The 21,143-nt window shown below is 41.1% G+C and overlaps 1 protein-coding gene across 1 annotated transcript in view; it reads right to left on the bottom strand.

Moving 5' to 3' along the window:
- The window catches only part of FLT3 (fms related receptor tyrosine kinase 3), a gene marked incomplete at both ends in the record, with an annotated part of 74,993 nt that extends 73,016 nt beyond the window's left edge, over positions 1 to 1,977 (bottom strand). The window contains one exon of the mRNA XM_082675544.1: positions 1,935 to 1,977. Within this exon, the coding sequence (XP_082531670.1) occupies positions 1,935 to 1,977 (43 nt within the window). The remainder of the gene's footprint in view (positions 1 to 1,934) is intronic.
- Positions 1,978 to 21,143: the final 19,166 nt, after the last annotated feature.

The following is a 21,143-nucleotide window of genomic DNA, read 5'->3' as shown; positions in this document are numbered from 1 at the left end:
TAAAACCACTTTGGAAAACTGTTTGACAGTACCTACCAAAACTGACATACGCCTTCCCTTATAATCTAGGAATTAGACCTGAGGGTATCAAAGAGAAATGGGTGTTTCTGTCCCCCCAAAACATGTAAAAGAATATTCACAGCTGTGTTGCGTTTCATTACACAAAATTGGAGACAATCAAAATGTTCTTCAACAACAATGGATAATTAAATTGTATAATCTATTCATACTAAGGAATAGCACCTAGCAATGGGAAAAACAACAACACTGCTACTAAGAACAAGGTTGGATCTCATAATCACAACGTTGAGTGAAAAAAGCTGGACATTAAAAAAAAACATAATGATTTGGTTTACACGAAGTTCAAAAAACAGGCAAAACCATGGTATCAGAAGTCAGAATAGTGGCTACCTTTGGGGGGTATAATCTGAGAGGGGGCGGAGTTAGAAGTGCTCTGTGTCTTGATCGGATGATTACGCGGTTACACAAACACTAATGGAGTTGTGCTATTAAGATGTGTGCATATTTGCTCTATGTGAATTATACTTAATTTAGAAAAATCTGGAGAGAGATATAGGAATTTCTGAGATTGTCCCTAAATATAAAAGAATTCAATGCAGCTTAACTATAGTTTCATGTACTGATGTTTATACTTTCCGAAAGCCTTTGTATGCTGCTGAAAAATCCACTTACTGCTAATGTTATACATAACAGAAAGCTAACTTTTTGTAACAGACTCTGAAAAACATATTGTACCATACATTTGAAATGTACATATTTCCCAATTAACAAAGATGTTTAGGAAATGCAAGATGTTTTTCCGCTCTTTTCCCCCTTCTGTTACATTTTTTAAATCTATAATTCTGAATTATTTGAAACAAAATCTATTGGAAATAATTCCTGCACGTCCATACTGCAAATATTATATGTACCACAGAGGATTCAAGAAAGACTGCGAGAATTTTGGGGCTGGAGGAGTCACAGCCAGACTCCTTCACTGGACAGAGCACAATGCCGGGGCCGGGGACAGTGAGGGCTGGTCCCCCAAGGCTGCAGAACTAGGACCGGGACCTAGAGCCTCCCCGGCTCCCAAGACTCTGTCTCCTTCACCCTAAACGCAAGTCAACCCTCTCGTTCTTTCCAAATAGATGAACTGGATCTAAAGGGTGTTTTTTGTTTGTTTTTTTTTTCCAGTAACAACTGTGCTACCCAGAATATTTGGGAACAGTCAGCTGAGTCCTTGAAAAGCCCCTTGGGGTTTAATGCCGGGATAAAAATCGAGTACAGGAGGAGGGGGTAGCTAGTATTTTAAGATGTAAACCCCGTTTGCATAATATTTCCAAAGTAACTATTCATTGATCCAACCGACATTCGGCGGGTAGGGGGTCGTTACCCGAGATGACTCGCTTTGGGGGAGAACGCGGGCGCATCTTCCCATCAGAGTTCACTCCCTAAATCAAAACCTCAAAAGAAGAGTTAAAGACGCCACCCAGGAGTCTACGGTAGCCGGGGTCGGTGCAGGCGAGGTCCCGGACCCCGGTGCCCAGCTCGGGGCCGCAGACTCGGACTGCCGGCCCACTACCCGGGCGCGCGGGCCGAGCGGGCAGCCAGAGAGGCGGGCGGGGCGGCCGCAGCCCCAGGCAGCGTTTCGGCGAGGCCGCCTGCGGGGTCGCGGCCGCCGGTCGGTACCGCGGCCCGAGTCGGAGCGGCGACGCGAGAGGAGGGGGAGGAGGACGCGGGGTGGGCCAGGCCGGGGCCGCGGGCGGGTTCTGGGCGAGCCTGGAGGGCGCGAAAGAGGGGAGGGGCGCGGGAGCGAGGGAAGGAGCGGGGCGGGGAGGCGCGCGGCGGCGGGGACGGAGGAGGCGCGCGCCCGGTCCCCGCGCGGGGTGGGGGCCGGGGGCCGCGGGGGCTCGAGCGGGCGAGCGGGGCCTTACCGAGCAGCGGCAGCCGGCCGACGAGGCGCGCCAACGCCGGCATGGCCTCCCGAGCCCGGGGTCCCCAGGCCGCGCCGGCGCAGCCCTGCGATGCCGCCCTCAGCGGCGCGCCCCGCGCTGCAGGTGGCTCGCTTAAGGATGCGCGTCACCGACCGCAAATTCCCTCGGACTGGTGCAAAGTAGACGGGGGGGAGGATCCCTCTCCCCACCGGCAGGGGCTGTGCCGGGGCGCCGGTGCCTGGCGCAGCGCTGCGGCCGAGCCCACGTGCCCACCGTGGTCCGCAGCCCGAGCTCCGCGGCACCCGGGGCCCCCCGACTGTGGCGGGGGAGACTGGGCGCGGTTCCGCCAGGGAAGTCGCAGGGGCTCCGCGGCTCCGGCTGGGGAGGAGGCACGGCCAGAGCTGCCTGGCCCCCGGGCGTCCTGGAACCCTTTGGTTCGGGTCCCGGAGCGTCGGGACTCTTCAGGAAGCCAGCCACTCGCGCGCGGGGGCCTTTGAGGCCGCAGGATGGGAGCTACATCCGCGCCACACGCGGACGCCTCTGGCTGGCGCGCAGGCGAGCAGAGGGTCGGGGTCCACGCCCGGTGGATCCTAACTGCGGACCGATTTTCTTTGTCTCCCCCTTCATCTCCTAGGATGCCCAGGACGCTGTCCACAGCGGCAGCGAGAAAAACAGGCTCGGTTTCAATGTCAACCAAGGCAATCACGGAGGCTAAAAACCAGCCATAGAAACAAAAGCAGAACACACAGTGCATCCCAGGGGATGTTTTGAATTAACCATCCCGTAATTCTTGTTCTTCATCACATAATATTTCAAGTTGAAATTATTTTCATGGCAATAATTTGAAGATTGGAAAGCCATGGATGCCGGCTCTGATTCTTCCCTTAACCAGCCCTTGACCTTCCCAAGCACTTGTTCTCTCAGAGTCCCAGTTTACTCACCTGTAAGTGAGCGCAGTTGACCACATGGTTTATAATGTGTCTCCAGGTTCTAGGAATTCCATGCTTTTAATTATTTTAATCATGTTCTAATCAAGCGTGATAATTGACTGCACGTTCTCGGCCGTACAATCCTTTTCCTCAGCTGTAGTCTAGAGTAGGATAATTTTCTCCCCTAGAGCATAACAGAAACTTTAAAAGTGGTGTAGCCACTATGGAAAACAATGTGACAGCTTCTCCAAAAATTAAAAATAGAATTACCATATGATCCAGCAATTGCACTTCTGGGTATATACCCAAAAGAATTGAAAGCAGGTTAATGAAACGATATCTGTACACCCATATTCATACCAACAGTTTTCACAATAGCCAAAAGGTGGAAGCAACCCAGATGTCCATCCACAGATGAATGGATAAACAAAATCAGGTGAATAGATAAACAAATATGGTATATACATACGATTGGACTGTTACTCAGCCTTAAAAAGGAAGGAAATTCTGCACATGCTACAACATGGATGAACCTTGAGGACATGTTAAGTGCAATAAGCCAGCCACAAAAACACAAACGCTGTGATTCAACCCATATAAGTTACCTAGAGTAGTCAAATTTGTAGAGATGGAAAGAGCGGTTGGGTTGGGACTGGGGTCTGGGGAGAGGGGGAATGGAGAGTTGTTGTTTGGTGGGGACAGAGTTTCAGTTTTGCAAGATGAAGAGAGTCCTGGAGATCGGCTGCACAACAATGCGCATGTATTTAACACAACTGTACACTTAAAAATGGTTAAGATGGTACATTTTATGTTACGTGCATTTTTACCACAATGAAAAGTAAAAAAAAAAAAATTTTTTTAAGCACCTACCTTAGGTTAGACAGAGCTAGAGAAAGAAACGTTGAGTTCAGTGAGACATGAACACATAAAAGCAGTGAGGCAGGCTGGTGATGGGAAGAAAAGTGGGCTAGCAGGCCTTCCAATTGCCAAGATCTAAGGCATTACCTTTTATTTACAGCTTGATTACTGCTTTCAAAGAAACTAATGATTACAAGTTTGAAACATATCAGCTTGGGTGGAGCACTGTTCAAGGACACAAAATCAATTCAAAATTTATTGCTGCGTTTTCAAAGAATCTTAGACATAAGGCAGAAAGCTGTGAGGAGAGGTAGTAAAAGGGGAGAAATAAGAATGGTTTCTATGTACTCTTGATTTTCCCTGGAAATTGGTGGAGAAAAATAATTCTAGAAAGAGAAAATTTTATGGACTGAAACATTTTGGAGTATGAGGTATAGGCTAACATTGTTTTAAATTTTATTTATTTTATTTTTAAAATTTATTTTATTGAAGTATAGTTGATTTGTAATGTTGTGTTAATTTCTACTGTACAGCAAAGTGACTCAGTTATACATATATATATACATTCTTTTTTCATATTCTCTTCCATTATGGCTTATCACAAGATAGTGAATATAGTTCCCTGTGCTATACAGTAGGACCTTGTTGTTTTTCCATTCTACATGTAGTAGTTTGCATCTACTAATCCGAAACTCCCAACCCATCCCTCCCCCACCCCTCCTCCCCATCCCTCCCCCACCCCTCCTCCCCATCCCTCCCCCACCCCTCCTCCCCATCCCTCCCCCACCCCTCCTCCCCCTAGGCTAACATTTAGAAGGTGAGGTGCCCATCATTCCTGGAAGTGTGCCGAGAGCCATATCTAATATGATACCTAATTTGTTTGTCACAGCAACACTCTAAGGAAGGTAGCCCTACATTATCTGGAGCCCTAGATTGTTTGTCTAGTTATGCACACCCTCGTGTAAAATTTTGGTTCCAGAGCTCGTGGCAAGAAGCAACCAGGAGGAATGAGATGAAAGAAGAAATGCAAGAAAGAAGAGTAAGTTTGTTTCTGGGTTGAATGGAGGGTCTTGCATTGGCCCTACAAAGGATCTATTTTATCTATAGATTCTTACCACCATAATGCTTAGCTGCTGCATAGCTATGAGTAAGTAGTCTTTCATCTCATGAATATCTCTCCAGCCCTTAAATTACACAAATCTCTCTCTCCCCCTTCAAAAATTGTTACATATTTCCAATGACAATCTATAGGTGAAATGCCTTAATGTCACTTTTAAAATACAAAGCGTTGTTTTCCTGAAAATAAGGGACAAGCAGAAGGAATATTTTAATAGGATTCCCGCGAATTCAGTTGAAATATCAAATATATAGTACAATTTTACACATCTTTTATTAATAGAGAATTTGAACCCACCAATTGGCAAAATCTGACAATACCAAGCATTAGCAAGAATTCGAATCAATGGGTAACTCTCGTCCACTGCTAGTGGGAGTCTAAATTGGTATAAACACTTTGGACAATAATTTGCCATCACTTACTGGAGTTGAACATCTGCACACCTTACACCAGCAGTTTCAGCCCTGGACACACATACACTTTAGAGAAACTCTGCACACGAGCACCGGGAACCATGAGCAAGAATGTTCGTAGCATTATCGACTGTAACATCAAAAGACTGGGGACAATCTGGGGACAATGTCCACTATCAAAAGGATAAACTAGAGTCTATTCATAGCAGCACTCTATTGCTATTTAACCTTTGTGATGGGTGCTTGTTCATTTTATTATTCTTCTCTAAAATATATAATTATTTTTATACACTGCTGTAAGTATGATGTATTTCACAGTAAAAGAATATTTAAAAGGCAGTTTGACAGCACACTTCCACCTATGAAGAAGTCTTATCCAAACAAAAAACATTTGAATCTGATTAAGACCCCATTAAAATTCAACTACCAATTTATAGGAAACACATGGGACCGTGGAACATGGTAAACAATGACACAAGGATACAGTCTGAAAATTCCAGGCCCTAGTAAAGTTTATAGAACAAATCTGGTTTCTTCAACAAAAATTTGTAAGAAGAAAGAGAAAGAGAGAGTTAGACGGTTGACCTTTAGGTTAAAAGAAAACGAACAGATACATCAAGCAATTGCAGTGTGCAGTGTGAGGATTCTTTTGGCTTCTGACTTAAGCAAAGTGAAAAACGTGTAGAGAATAATCAAGAAAATGTGACCACAGATTTTATCTTTGATGTTAAATAATTATTATTCAAAATTTTCTATGTTCACTAATGATATTGTTACGTATTTTAAAAATAGTTCCTATCTTTGTAGCAGTGCCTATGAAATATTTACGGGTAAAATATAAAATGGGGAGGTTGAGGGAGGAATAGAAAATGACAGCTAATGAGCAGAGGGTTCCTTTGGATGATGAAAATGTTCGAAAATTAGATTATGGTGATGGTTGCGCAATTCTGTCAATACACTAAAAACCATTGAATCGTACACCAAATAAGCGAACTATATGGCCTGGCAATTAGATCTCAAAAAAGCTGTTTAAAATGATAGAAAATTTGAGATTTTCTTCAAAATTATTTGATGTGGAGGATTTGAGTGGAGGAATCAAAATTGACCGTGTGTGAGTCATATCAAACCTAAGTGACAGTGACATAAGCTCATTATACTTCTCTTAGAAATTTTCTATAATAAAAAGATTTGGGGGAAAAAAGATTTTGAAACGATGGATTAGTGAAGTCATCCTGAACGTGCAGAAGATAACTATCCTTCCTTAGATATCATCAGCTACTCTTTACTGTCATCTTACTAACCCACCTAAATGAGATGAACTGTAGCATAACCTTGGGAACTGTTTCCAAGATGCAAACTTGGTGGCACACAGGTGGACTGCAAACCTCTGATGGCAGAATTTTGTGATAACTGTTTATGTCTAAGATGATTTTAAAATAATCATCTCCTTACAATTCCTGGCAACAGAAAATGTATTAGTTTGGTAAGGCTGCTGTAAGAAAGTACCACAAACTGAATGGCTTAAACAATGGAAATGTATTGTCTCACGGTTCTGGAGGCTAGAGATTTGAGTAAGTTTCCTTCTGAGAGCCTTGTGGGAGAATCTGTCCCATGCCTCAGTGCTCCTAGCTTCTGGGGCCTTACTGAAAATCTTTGGCATTCTTTGGCTTCTCCTGTATCACCTTGATCTCTATCTTCATCGTCACATGATGTTCTCCCTGTGTGCGTGTGTCTCTGTGTTCAAATTTCCTCTTTTTATGAGGACACCAGTCATACTGGATTAGAACCCACCCTAATGACCTCACTGTAACTTGACTGCCTCTGTAAAAACCCTATTTCCATATAAGGTCACATTCTGAGGTACAGGGGGTTAGGACTCCAAAATATTTGGGGGATAGGTGAGGGGGAATGCAATCTAACACACAATAGATAGGTTTCAAAATCAATGCCTAGAAATTAATTCATACGATTGTTCTACAGATTAGTTGCTAGCTGCTATACTGAATAGATTTCAAGTGTATATTTTGTTTTACAAAGAAATATAACATGGATGACTTAGAAGTTAACACAAAAAATGGGAACAATTAAAAATTATGCTTTCATAAACAACAAGGTCATGTAACAGAAAAGAATGTGTATATGTGTGTGTATATATATATATAATATATATATGTAACTGAATCACTTTGCTATACAGAAGAAATTAACACAACGTTGTAAATCAACTATACTTCAATTTTTAAAAAATTATGCTTTCAAAGAGTTTGGGGTAAAAAGGATACAAAACTATACAGTATAACCTGTGTTAGGTTAAAGTATAAACAAATATATATATATATATACATATCCCTAAATGACTGGAGGGCAGTACACCAAAATGCAACCTGGTTATCTCTGGCTTGCCATGAGGAATGAGATGGAATTGTTCCTCCAGTTAAAAATCTAAGGCTCAGTACCTGCTGTATAGCAGAGGGAACTCTACTTCACTTTGCTACTCCACTTCACTTCACTTTACAACACTGTAAAACAACTATACCCCAATTGAAAAAAAAAAGAAAGAAAGAATCTAAGGCTCAGAGCTGTTGGGTGACACACCCAAGGTCTTTCAGCTAGTGAGAGGCTAATGGGATTCAGATTGGCTGGAATCCATTCTCCTTTAAACCATTATGCCTCAGTATAATAATTGCTACCATGTGAGTGCCTATAATGTGCCAAACATTGTACTAATCACTTTACAACTATTATCTCTCTTAATTCTCATTACAATCCCATAAGTTAGGTACCATTATTCCCATTCCAAAGAAGTCTAATAAGAACATAAATCCTGAAGCAGGGAGAGATGGATGATTCAAGAGGTCAAAGGAAGGATTTCATGGAAAGAAGACAAATTATGAAGATGGTGGCATCTGTTGTCATGACGACTTGGCCCAACTTAAATTGTCAAAAGTAACTAAGGGGACTTCCCTGGCGGTCCAGTGGTTAAGACTCTGAGCTTCCACTGCAGGGGATGCTGGTTCAATCCCTGGTCGGGGAACTAAGATCCCCACGTGCCATGCTGTGCAGCCAAAAAAAAAAAAAAAAAAAAAAAAGTAACTAAGGATATAGAAGATTTGGACAACATAGTTAACAAGGAAGAAGTTTACATACCTATTTGAATCGGTATCTTACAAGCAGAGAAAATATCTCCGTTTTGAACATCCGTCACTTTAAAAATATTGATCATATACTAGGTCACAGAAATTAATCTCAAAAGAATACATTATACTCTCTCATCACACTACAGTAAAGCCAAAAAGTTAATAATATAAATCCGAATCCCAAATCTGGGAAGCTTGTGAACACTCTGCTAAGTGATATTAGGCTCAAGGAGGAAATCATGAATTCAGTAACCAACAATACATAAAATAATGAAAATAAAAACAAAATCGAAGGAAAGAGGTAGAGTTTTAGCAAATCAAGAAAGTCTTAACACCCAGCTAATTAACATACGTCAGACAAATGGAATAGAAAAGAGTGAGCCTGTGGGAAGGGGGTTATGAGAGAGCAAACTTAGGTCCATTTACATATCAAGGAAGACCGAAAGCGACTCTCCTAGCCCAGTATCCAGCAAAGAGGAAAGGACCTGGGGGAGCCACAACACTGAAGGGGCAAGGGGAAGAAGGGGACTAATTGGTGGGGGAGGGCAGGATAGCCTCCTAACGCCCTGCCCCCTAAGGAACCAGGGAATGAGGACTTCAGGAAGGGCAAAGACAGGGAGACCAGGTCAGTGCAGGTTGGCCCAAAGCCTAGCAGTGGAATTTTCAGAGATAAAAAAAGGACTTGCTTTTCTTTCTTTCTTTCTTTCTAAAATTAATTAATTAATTTAATTTTATGGTTTTTTGGCCATGCCGTGCAGCTTGTGGGGATCTTAGTTCCCTGGCTGGGGATTGAACCCTGGCCCCAGCAGTGAAAGCACTGAGTCCTAACCACTGGACCACCAGGAATTCCCAAAAAGGACTTGCTTTTCTTGTCCACAGGGCTCAGGAGTACCACAGGCTGCTAAAGCATAGAAGGGCAGTTTAGCTGGGGCCTGAATCCCACCCAGACAGAAGAGCAGAAAGTTCTGATCAGAAGAAACTGAGAATCAAAAAGACAGTTAACAAGTGTTGGTGAGGATGTAGAGAAATCAGAACCCTCATACATTGCTGGTGGACACTGAAAATGTTGCATCTGCTTTGCGAAACAGTCTGGCAGTTTCTCACAAGATTAAACATAGAGTCACTGTATGACTTGGCAGTTCCACTGCTAGGTACATACCCAAGCGAGATGAAAACGTATGTCCATACAAAACTTGTACGTGAATGTTCTCGGCAATTTTATTCATCATAACCAAAAAGTGGAAACAGCCCAAATGCCCATCAAATGATGAATGGGAAAACAAAATGTTGGTGTATCCATATAATGGAATATTATTTGACCAAAAAAAAGAAAGATAGATGCTATCACATGGTGAACCTTAAAAATATTAAGCTAAGTGAACGAAACCAGTCACAAAAAACCACATATGATATGATTCCATTAATATGAAATGTCCACAATAGGCAAATCAATAGAGACCAAAAGTAGATTAGTGGTTTCCTAGGGCTGGAGGGCGGGGGGGCGGGCGGTGTGTACTGCAGATGAGGATTGACTGCTAATGGGGTCTGAGGTTTCTTTCTGGGTGGTGATAAAATTTTCTTAACTTACGTCATGGTGATGATTGCACAACTCTGGGAATATACTATAACCACTGAATTGTAAGTTTCAAGTGAGTGACTTTGGTGGTATGGGAATTTAATCTCAGTAAATACTTTTTTTTAACAAAAAAAAAAAAGGAAGAAAGAAACTGAGAATTGTATGCGTGCAAGAGTCAGCAGCAGAAGTAACCTTGGGTTTAAAAAAGGAATCATTTGATTCAGGACCCAACCCAACTAAGGAAACTACCCCAGGCACCTCATAGGTCCTCAGAGAAGACAGTAACTAACAAACTGCTCTACTGCTATTTTTGCAGTTTTCGCTTTGTTCTTATTTCTCTTGTAGTTTCTTGAAGTAAATTTTTTTTTTTTTTTTTTTTTTTTTGGTGCTGTACGCGGGCCTCTCACTGTTGTGGCCTCTTCCGTTGCGGAGCACAGGCTCCGGACGCACAGGCTCAGCGGCCCATCCGCTCTGCGGCATGTGGGATCTTCCCGGACCGGGGCACGAACCCGTGTCCCCTGCATCGGCGCGCGGACTCTCAACCACTGCACCACCAGGGAAGCCCTTGAAGTAAAATATTTAAAACTACAAACATAGTTTGTGTTTGGTAACAAGATAGTAACAGTAAAGCTCGTGGTGTTTTCCTCTGTGGGTCTGGGTGGTGAGTGGAGAGAGCAGATGATGGAAGAAAGGAAACACTCTTTTGGGTTGTGGAGGAATAAAAGGAGTGGCCCCAGCTCAGCGCCAAGAAGTTGATGGAGGAAAAGGGAATGCTAATTAGTTGTGGGTTTCCCACTCTTCCTACACAAACATGTTCACTTGGGGTCTCTGTGCTGTCCCCTGCCTACCCAGGGCTCTTTGGTTTTTATCTTTCTCCACTCTCCTCCACGCCCATGCAAAACTTGTAGTCTTAGTTGCTATTCCTTCAGACTTCTCTTAGGTGGTAGCCAGCTAGTCTGCTGTCTTATTTAACTACAGCCACTGTCTCAGTTGTCTTGCCACTCAGTTAATACCTCTTAACCCTCCTCGCTGGCTCCACTTCCTCTTTCTCTCCCGCAGCACTGGTGTTCCATTGAGTTAAAATCTTTTCTCTCCTCTCTGCCCTCCTGGTGATCTCATCTACTTCCAGTACCATCTCGATGCCAAAGATTCCAAGTTCTCCACCTGCAGTTTATACCTGCCTCACCAACTACATACCCATTTTCGAAATAACCAAAATGTGCTCCTCCTGAGACACACTGCCCTGGTCTCACCAGTCACCCTCGTAGTAACGTCTCTTAAATCTTCACATTCAGTTCGTCACCAGATCTAGATCAGGAGCTGTGTCCTAAATATCTTTTTACTATGTTCCCTCCCTCCATTCTACCCTCAGTTGCCAATCATTTTCGCAACTGTCTTGCCCAGATTATTACCATCACCCCACTACCACCATCTCTGTCCCCTTCCCACTGGGATCACAATGGCCTCTCTAAAACTTTGCTTCAGTAAAGCCTATGATGATGCCACATTTCATGTTATGAAGCGTTAACATTTGCTAGCCTTCATAGAGCCGGTGGATTCAGACAGAAGTCATCAGTGGATGCTAAGGCAGGTGGTAGGAATAGAATAGTGGTACAATCTCAGAATACCTCCCTACAAAATACGAATCAATTACAAAGTAATGAAATTGATGACTCTATAGAGGAGAAACCTAGCAGACACCAACTTGACAAGGTGATCAAGGTTAACATCACCTATAGGACAGGTCAACATGGCATGTCTCTTGCTGGGATGTACTGAGAAGAACACAGTGTCATTTCTGTGGTGTTCTTTCCAAGAATGAATTACCAGAGTCTGGTCATGAGGAAACATGAGCTAGCCTAAAGCTGAGGGTCCTTCCACATAATGTAAGACCTGTACCGTTAACTGTCCAGGATGCAAAAGACTGAGGCATTCAAACAACTAAAGAGCCTGAAGAAATATAACAGTGGAATGTAACACATATTCCTGAGTAGGATCCTGGACCAGAAAGGGAAAGAGACATTGTTGAAGGCAAAATATCTGAAGGATATCTGTGAAGGGTTCGTATCCTTGTTATGTAAGAAGGTGTCTTTGCTTGGGGGAAATACAAACCAGAGGGTTTAGGGACTAGTCTCTCTCTCTATGTGTCTGTAAAGAGAGCATGAACACAACAGAATAAATGCAATAAAATGTTAACAGAAGTATCTAGGTGAAGGAGATATGGGAATTTTTTTTTACTATTCAGACAAATTTTCTGTAAATTTGGGATCATTTCAAAATAAATTTTTAAAAAAATTTTAAATTTATTTTTGGCTGCGTTGGGTCTTCACTGCTGCACGCGGGCTTTCTCTAGTTGCAGAGAGCGGGGGCTACTCTTCTTTGTGGTGCGTGGGCTTCTCATTGCAGTGGCTTCTCTTGTTGCAGAGCACGGGCTCCAGGTGCCCGGGCTTCAGTAGTTGTGGCTCGCGGGCTCTAGAGTGCAGGCTTAGTGGTTGTGGCGCATGGGCTTAGTTGCTCTGCAGCACGTGGGATCCTCCCGGACCAGGGCTCCAGCCTGCGTCCCCTGCACTGGCAGGTGGACTCTCAACCACTGCGCCACCAGGGAAGCCCAAAATAAATTATTTTTTAAAGGAAATTTCTTGCCTTCCGTATGTGCTTTTTCTTTCCTCTGACCTGCAACATGGACATGACAGTAATCCCATTTTGATGATGCAGATAAAGGCAGCATCCTAGGGATGTGGAGCCACACATGGAAGGTATTTAGGATTCGAATGAGAGCCCTGAAAGCCTGGGCTACCTACTACCTATGTACCTCTAGACTGCTGCAGGAGAGAAATAACCTTTGATTCTATTTAATCCACTGTATCTTGGAGTCTCTTGGTAACAACAGCCTTGTCTGTACCCTGTTTTTATTTCCACCACTCTTCCGTATAAACCCAAAGTTAGAGTCATAGTGAACTAGATAATTATGTTCTACCTTGTTTCCATGTCCTGATACTTGATGCTGTTTCTGTCCTGAATGAACCATTTCCCTTTCTCACCATTTCCCTTGCCACTTCCAGTCTGCTGAACTCTTATTCTCCTTCTAGATTTACCCTGGGTCACCCACTCTATCAGTCCCACCTCATCCCAGCTGTGAGTTACGGATAGCCTATAGTATTTGCATTGTATTTACAACTATTTACATACAAGTATTAGGTATTATAAGTAATCTTGAGGTGACTTAAAGCGTACAGGAGGTTGCACATAGGTTATATGCAAATACCAGGCCCTTTTATATAAGGGACTTGAACATCCTCGGAATTTTATATGCATTGGGGTCCTGAACCAATCCTCTGTGGATACGGAGGGATGACGGTATGGTGGAGCCTGGACTGTGGACATTCTCCTAGTTCTTCGTTGCTACTTCCACACTATTACCTCCTTTTTTCCCTCTCTCTGTTAAAAAGAATATTCTTTTTCTAGCAGAAGTATATATGTTTACTACAAAAAAAATTTAGGAAGTACACACCCATACCCAAATACCTGTAAGTACCAACTAGTAACTACTAACAATTTGACTTTAGTCCATCCAAATTTTTCTCTATGCATGTATGTATACATAGACTTTTTAAAAAATTAATATTTTTAGAAAATAGGACCATCTTATAATACAATTTTATAGCTTGCTTTAAAAAAAATCAAATATTGTCCATGTTGATTTTTCTACAAAATTATTTTTAATAGTTAGAAATTCTATCATATGGATGAATCATAATTTATGTAACCAATCGATGTTCTGGGGCACTTTACAGCTAATGTTATTTTAATTACTATTCAGTTATGGTTGCAAATTTTAGGACTTAGGTTTTTGAGGCTTTTGAGCTCTACTTACAAATCTTATTTTATTTATAAATCTAATAGAGTTTGTCTTGAACTTTAAAACACTCATTTTTACTTGTTCTTGGTTAATAATCATCTATAAATTTAAATTATTAATTATAATTTATTATTAAGTCTCCTTAAGTATTTGTTTTGTCAAATTCTCTTAGACATTTCAAGTCGTAAGTCACACACTTAGTAAATTTTTTCCTCTTTAGCACCTCAAATACCTAATCAATCAATCAGACCTCTTCAGCATTTAAGGAGTATTTACATGCATAATAAGGCAAAACTTGTAGATTTAATAATCAGATTCCCGGGAATCCCCTGGTGGTCCAGTGGTTAGCACTGTGCGCTTCCACTGCAGGGGCCCTGGGTTCGATCCCTGGTCGGGGAATTAAGATCCTGCAAGCCGTGCAGCATGGCCCCCCACCCCAAAAAGAACAAAAAAACCCCAGATTCCCTTAAATGCTTAAACATTAATTATAAATTTAATTAGTTAAATATTTCTAAGTATTTCACTTAAAAACATAAGTCTGTCAGATTCTCTTAAACATATCAAATACCTCAAATCATGAACAAAACATAGAAACTGAAACAAACAATGATTACAAAGTTTATGACAACATCTATTAAAAAATATTAACATTATAATTTGGCTTTTTTTTTTTTTTTTACCATCTAAAAGCTTATTTGTATACTTTCCCAGAGTTGCAAGTTTTCTTGTCTGACTAAGAGAAGCTCAGGCTGGCTGCGACAGGTAAACTTAGGCTCACAGGTTATTGATTAGGTGTCAGGTGATGAGAACCTGGGTGCACCTTCCAGAATAATTCACACTGGCCAGTCTTTATTTGGCTAATCATTTCTTCAAACCATGTTTTTGGTTTTGGGGTTTAAAAGAAAAATCCAGTACATTATGTATTCCTCTTGATCACTGCCACTCTTTTCTAACTATAACTTCATACATAACCTTTCATTTCCTGAGTCAAGTTGCACCCCCATCTAGTAACTCTCTTCATTTCTTTGCACCTCTCCATCCAACTGTGATCGTGACGATGTACACCCATCCAACCATCTATCCTCAAAGACCATTGACACCATTGCTGCCAACAACTGTGATTAAAATGTACCAGTCCATTTTCAAGGTTACACCTTGACGGTCCTCTACCTCTGAAATCTTAGATTTCAATACACCAATCTAATAGCAACTCCCAATCCTTCCCTGGTCTGCACCTTAATTCAAGTCTGATTAGATTTGTGTGATTAAAAATCTGCTGGGGAGATTAGGATTGACACATGCACACTACTATATATAAAACAGATTAATAAGAACCTACTGTAGAGCACAGGGAACTCTACTCAATACTCTGTAATGACCTATATGGGAAAAGAATCTAAAAAGGAGTGGATATATGTAAATGTATAACTGATTCACTTTGCTGCACAGCAGCAACTAACACAACATTGTAAAGCAACTATACTCCAATAAAAGTTAATTAAAAAACAAACAAACAAACCAAAAAGCCCAAAGACAGAAAGCTGTACTTAAAAAAAAAAAAAATTCTGCTGGGGTTTGTCTGGAAGGTGAGCTTCTGCAGCCTTTTAAAGGAAGGAGAGGGAAGAATATGGTTTGATAGAAAGCAGTATAAAGGATCTGTTATCAATCAGGACGATTGCTATGTGATGGCCCTGCAGGGAAAGATCACCGGATAAGTCAGGTCACAATGGAAAACTCCTGTCGGGGTGCAGTGAGAGATGAGTTAGTTAAATGAAAGGATGGGGGGATCAATTTTACATGAGCCCTTTAATTTAAAATGGGAATTGGGTGTTATTCTCAGAGCAGCACAAGTTTTCACGCCATGGAAAAGCAGCAGAAATACTGAAACCTTGCCAGTAACATAGAAAAGTCTAAAGAGTGATTGAGGATTACTCCCCTATGGACAAAACCATTCCTGGGCACTTCTGTCTATGGAGTTTTAAAATAAAGTTTTGGAGAATTTTAATGATGCTATTAACATTTTAGGGGATGGATCATATTTCATATACTTCAGGTTTATTTTTTCAATAATCATAAACATAATCCTAAAAAACCCCAGTGTTCCAGCAAACAGTAACCAAATGTCTTCAGTCAGTTACGACTGCAATACTATACACACAGGTATCAAAAACATTTGGTTACACCTCCAGATTTATGGTTAACGATGGAAAAAGAGTCACTTTAAGGACTTTGCTCCGAATCACTCTCAATTATTCAAGGGATCATTAACCAATTTTGCTTAAAGTTCAAATGGCTCACAACCAGCTTATTCCCCGTGGTCGGCAGCCTTTAAGATGGTCCCAAGGATCATCTCCAGCTCCTGGTGTAATAACCGCCTCCCTCCCCTGAGTGTAGGCTGGACCTAATGACTCCCTTCTAGCACACGGAAAAAGGCAAGTGATAGGACGACGTGCGGGGATTAGGTTAGGAGATGATGGAGGCTTCCATCTTGCTTGCCTTCTCTTCGTCTCGTTCAGGCTCTGAGGGAATCCGCTCAGCTTCTCCACGGAGAGGTCCATCCACAAGGAACCAGTGTCTCTGGCCAAGAGCCAGTGAGGACTTAAGGGAGGCCTGACAGTAGCCTCACACATGTGTTCAGAGGGCCACTCCCCACCCCCACCCGCCCCCACCCACCCCCAGTTGGGTCTTGGGAGGACTGGGTCCGTGGGAGGCTCTGAGCCCGAGGGGGCGGAGCGCACCTCAGCCACGCCCAGATTCCTGACCCTGAGGCTGTGAGATAACAGTTACTCCTTGTTTGAAGCTGCTAAATTTGGGGGTGTGTGTGTGTAATCTGTTAAGCAGCAATAGAGAACTAATACACTGCCGTGTCTTAGTCTATATTGAAACCTGAATAAGTGAATTGAGAAATGTAGGGGACTTTGGTCAAGCAGGAGATCATTAAATTCTCCTAAAGGAGAAAAAGTTGGAGTATGTTGAAAGCAAAGAACAATGAGAATTTATTAGTAATCGTATATCAAAATTATATTTTTTATTCTAGCATCAATATACAGTTTCCTCTGGGCTGACCTTTTTTAGTAGGATGAATGAATTCATGTTGAGTCATCCACATTTCCATCTTTAGGCCCAGGAGCTTGTATTTGTGTACTGGTTGCGATGTGATGTAACTGATGGCTAAAGAAGATGGGAAGAACAAATGGCTCAGGCTAACTGAAACTGAAGCCGTAGGCGTTCTTGAGATCAAGGGATAGAGGCAATCATCTTTGACTCTACCCTAGAGGTCTCCAGCACAGAGCTGTCCAACAGAGATAGAATGCAACCCACATATGTAATTTGAAATTTTCTAATAGCCACACTTAAAAAAAATATTTATTTATATTTCTATTATATTATTTATATTTATTTATCTCGCTGCGCTGGGTCTTAGTTGCAGCACAGGGGATCCTCAATGCCTCGTGGGGGATCTAGTTCCCTGACCAGGGATCGAACCCAGGCCCCCTGCACTGGGAGTGTGGAGTCTTAACCACTGAACCACCGGGAAGTCCCTAGTAGCCACATTTTTCAATGAAGAAGGAACCGGTGAAATTAATTTCAATAATTTTTATTTAACCCCAAATATCAAAAATATTATCATTTCAGTATGTGATCAATATAAAAATAACTTGATATTTTAGTGAGTTTTTTTTGTACTGAGTTTTCAAAATCCAGTGTGTATTTTACAGTTACAATGTATCTCAATTTGGATGCTAAATTTTTATTTATAAATACTCGAATTGTATTTGCATTTCATAAAATGTAGACTTGAAATAGTATATTTACACACCCAGATTGTTCCAAACATACTTCAAAGTTTTCTAATAACTGAATTGAGTATCATCAGTTCTTAAAAATAAGTTAATTAAAATTAAATACAGACATTTAAAAGTTTAATTCCCCAATTGCGCTGGCCATCTTTCAAGGGCTCAGTAGACACAAGTGGCTGGTGGTCCCCGAACTACACAGCACAGCTCTGGTACAGGGTGGGCATTCAGTAAATTGTTGCAGGGGGATTTCCCTGGTGGTCCAGTGGTTAAGACTCCACGCTTCCAATGCAGGGGGTGCGGGTTTGAACCCTGGTCGGGGAACTAAGATCCCACATGCTGCGCAGCCAAAAAAAAAAAAAAAAAAAATTAGTCATGAGTTAAACAAAAACACTGCCTGAAATTTCTTCCAGAAAAAAAGAATTGTTAGCAATGGTTATCAGTTTGTTAACAACCAGAGTATTTTCAGTTTCATGTGGTTTTACTTATATTAATAACCTGAAAACTGACAGCATTCTCTGCACAGTGGAATTTGAACTCTGAGTCATCAGAGTCCCTCTGAAATGTTTAAATTCTTTGATGACACTCATTTATTTGTATTTTTGATTCGTGATAATTTGGGGATTTAAAATTCTCCACCGGGGATGAAAACCAAAGCGACTAATGAATTATGAAGTCATTTTAAGAGTTAAAATGGCAATAACTTTTAAAAACACTTTGATAGGAATATTACCTTCCTATCAAAAAATTACTACATTGATTTTGCATATTTTTAAACCACACAGATCTCACCCCCCTCTCCCCTCCCCCATACATTCCATCTTTCGTGGTTCTAGTGACGTAAGTCAGAAGTTTACATTTTAGATTGGGGTGCAGTGTACACCTGATAGACTGCAAAAGACTTATAGTACACATATGCTATTTCTGGATATTTAACAGCAAGGAAGTACTGAATGGTCATCTTATCAGTTAAGTTACTTTCCTAAAGCTAAAGCTATTTCTTTCCTAAAGCTAAAGTTATTTCTGTCCTTCTGGTAAATAGGGAAAGGGTTCTGCACAAGTATTAATAGAACCTTAACAAGCTTAGGCTGAGTTTCCAAATAAAAGCAGAGGGTTAAGGCTTAGAAAATGTAGTGGGTCTTCGCTCTTTCCGCTCCCCCCTCTTTTTCCCCCTTTCTTCTTCTTCTATTTTCTTTTCTTTCTTTTCTATTTTTTTTTCCTTTCTGAAATTAAAAACCAACCATCTAGAGCTGAGCTGGCCATGAAAGTTGAGGACATATATATATGTCATAGTATCATTACTAGCTCCAAACATTTTCCCCCTATGATAGAAAATCCCATCCACTCCGCTAGTTACTTACCTGATACTTGTGCATTTTTCATCTTTGACATTTTAATTATGTTTAGCCAGACAGATAAAATTTCTCAGCTTTCAGCAGGTAATTTATTTTCCGAGAAAAATGTTTGTTGATTTATGGGTTAGGGGTTCAAATTAAATAGGCAGACAGAATATTTTTCTTTTAAAAATCTAAATCTAAATTCCCAATGTTTTTTGGGTTTTTTGTTGTTTTTAAAGAAGTGGTATGTGGAAAAACCACAGACATTGACAGTTCTGAGTCAGAAAGTGGTTCAGAAGAGCTGGGCTATAAAAGTGAAGAAATTTTAGGAAAAATTAGCCAAATAATTTTGCTTATATTTACCTTTTTATGTATGCCAAGAGTGCATATAATAAACCCCTAGGTCTAAATAAGTCTAAAAGAGCTCTTTCTATGAATATAAAATAAAAATTCTAATTGATAAGAAGACAGTTTTCATTAGTATTATGTCAAATAACAGTGTATCTTACCGTATATTTGATGGAATGTAATAATCCAATTCACAAAATAATTTTTGAATATAGAATATAGAGATGTTCTAAAATATAGGAATGGGGCTTCCCCGGTGGCGCAGTGGTTGAGAGTCCACCTGCCGATGCAGGGGACACGGGTTCGTGCCCCGGTCTGGGAAGATCCCACGTGCCGAGGAGCGGCTAGGCCCGTGAGCCATGGCCACTGAGCCTGCGCGTCCGGAGCCTGTGCTCTGCAATGGGAGAGGCCACAAGAGTGAGAGGCCCGCGTACCGCAAAATAAAATAAAATAAAATAAATGAATGAAGTTGTTGTATATTTCTATAGGTAGTTTAAGGCACCCAACACAATGATTTGATACATGCATATATTGCAAAATGATCACCACAATAAGGTTAGTTAACACATCCATCACCTCACATATAATTACAACTTTTTTCTTTGTGTAGTGAGAAAATTTGAGATCTACTTTCTTAGCAATTTGCAAGTATGCAGTGTTGTAAGCTATAGTCACCACATTGACTCTTGGATCCCCAGAACATACTGATCTTGTAACTAGAAGTTTGTACCCTTTGGCAGTTTATATTTTTTAAACGTTGACTGGCTGCTCTTTGGAGAATGGATTGCACAAGATAAAGTAGGAAGCTAACACAATCTTCTAGGAGAGATATGATGGTGATATGAACAAGTAGTGTGGCAGGGAAGGGGAAGAGGAAAGATGGGATGTATTTTGAAGGTAGGGTGAAGGGAGTTAGGGAAAAGGGTGCTCAGGATGACCCTCAGGTTTCTGCCTTAAGAAACTGGTGTTGGAGATGCCCTTTACTAAGATGAGAAAAGCTGGCAGAAGTTTGGGGAAATAGTGAGAGTGCAGTTTTAGACATCGTATGGTTGAAAGGTTAATGAAAATTCAAGTGATAATGTCAGGTAAGCATCTTGACGTACAAGTCTGGAGGTCAGAAGAGAAGTCTGGATGGGAGAGAGAAATTTGGGAGTCATTAGTCTATGGATGGTATTTAAGCCATGAGACTGCTGGGTGAGATCACCTAGGAAGACAGTACAGAGCGGGGAGCAAAGAGAGTCCAGAACATATGCTGTCCAAATGTGTTCATGGCTCTGCAAGAAACTGTACAGCAGTGAGAAGGTTTCCCTTTCCATTGGCTCATTATTTTGTCCATTTGTTTTTTCTGGTATGTATATCGAGAACTTCCTAAGTGAATCCTGAACTAAAGGTCCTGGGGTATTTTTTTCCCTTGCCGTCAGAGCCAAAGGGAGGATCCGGGTTTGAGGCAGGGGGGAATCTGTTCCCCATATATAATTTGGGGAACATTCTTTTAAAAAGTACAAGTTTATAAACATACAATTAGGCACAAAAGTAAATATTTACTTAGAACTGGAAAAGATATCACAACAAATTGCAGATTTTAAAAAGTTGACAAATACCAGAGATGTCACAAAATCAAGACAATCTTATTTCTACTTTAAAATTATTTCAATTAATTAATAATTAACTGCCTGACACATGCATATATTACTTCTTCCTACCTTTTCTGGCTACATAATTTTTGACTGCCTCTTTACTTTTAGAAAATCATATTCTATAGAGAGAAGAGAAAGATATTGAGTCTTATAAAACATGGTCTATCAACTTTTTTTATTATTAATAGTTTAAAATTTCTG

This window comes from Grampus griseus (assembly GCF_964374135.1).
Source record: "Grampus griseus genome assembly, chromosome: 18".
NCBI classification, from domain to species: Eukaryota; Metazoa; Chordata; class Mammalia; order Artiodactyla; family Delphinidae; genus Grampus; species Grampus griseus.
Note: the sequence above shows the minus strand (reverse complement) of the source record. Positions and strands in the feature narration are given on the sequence as shown.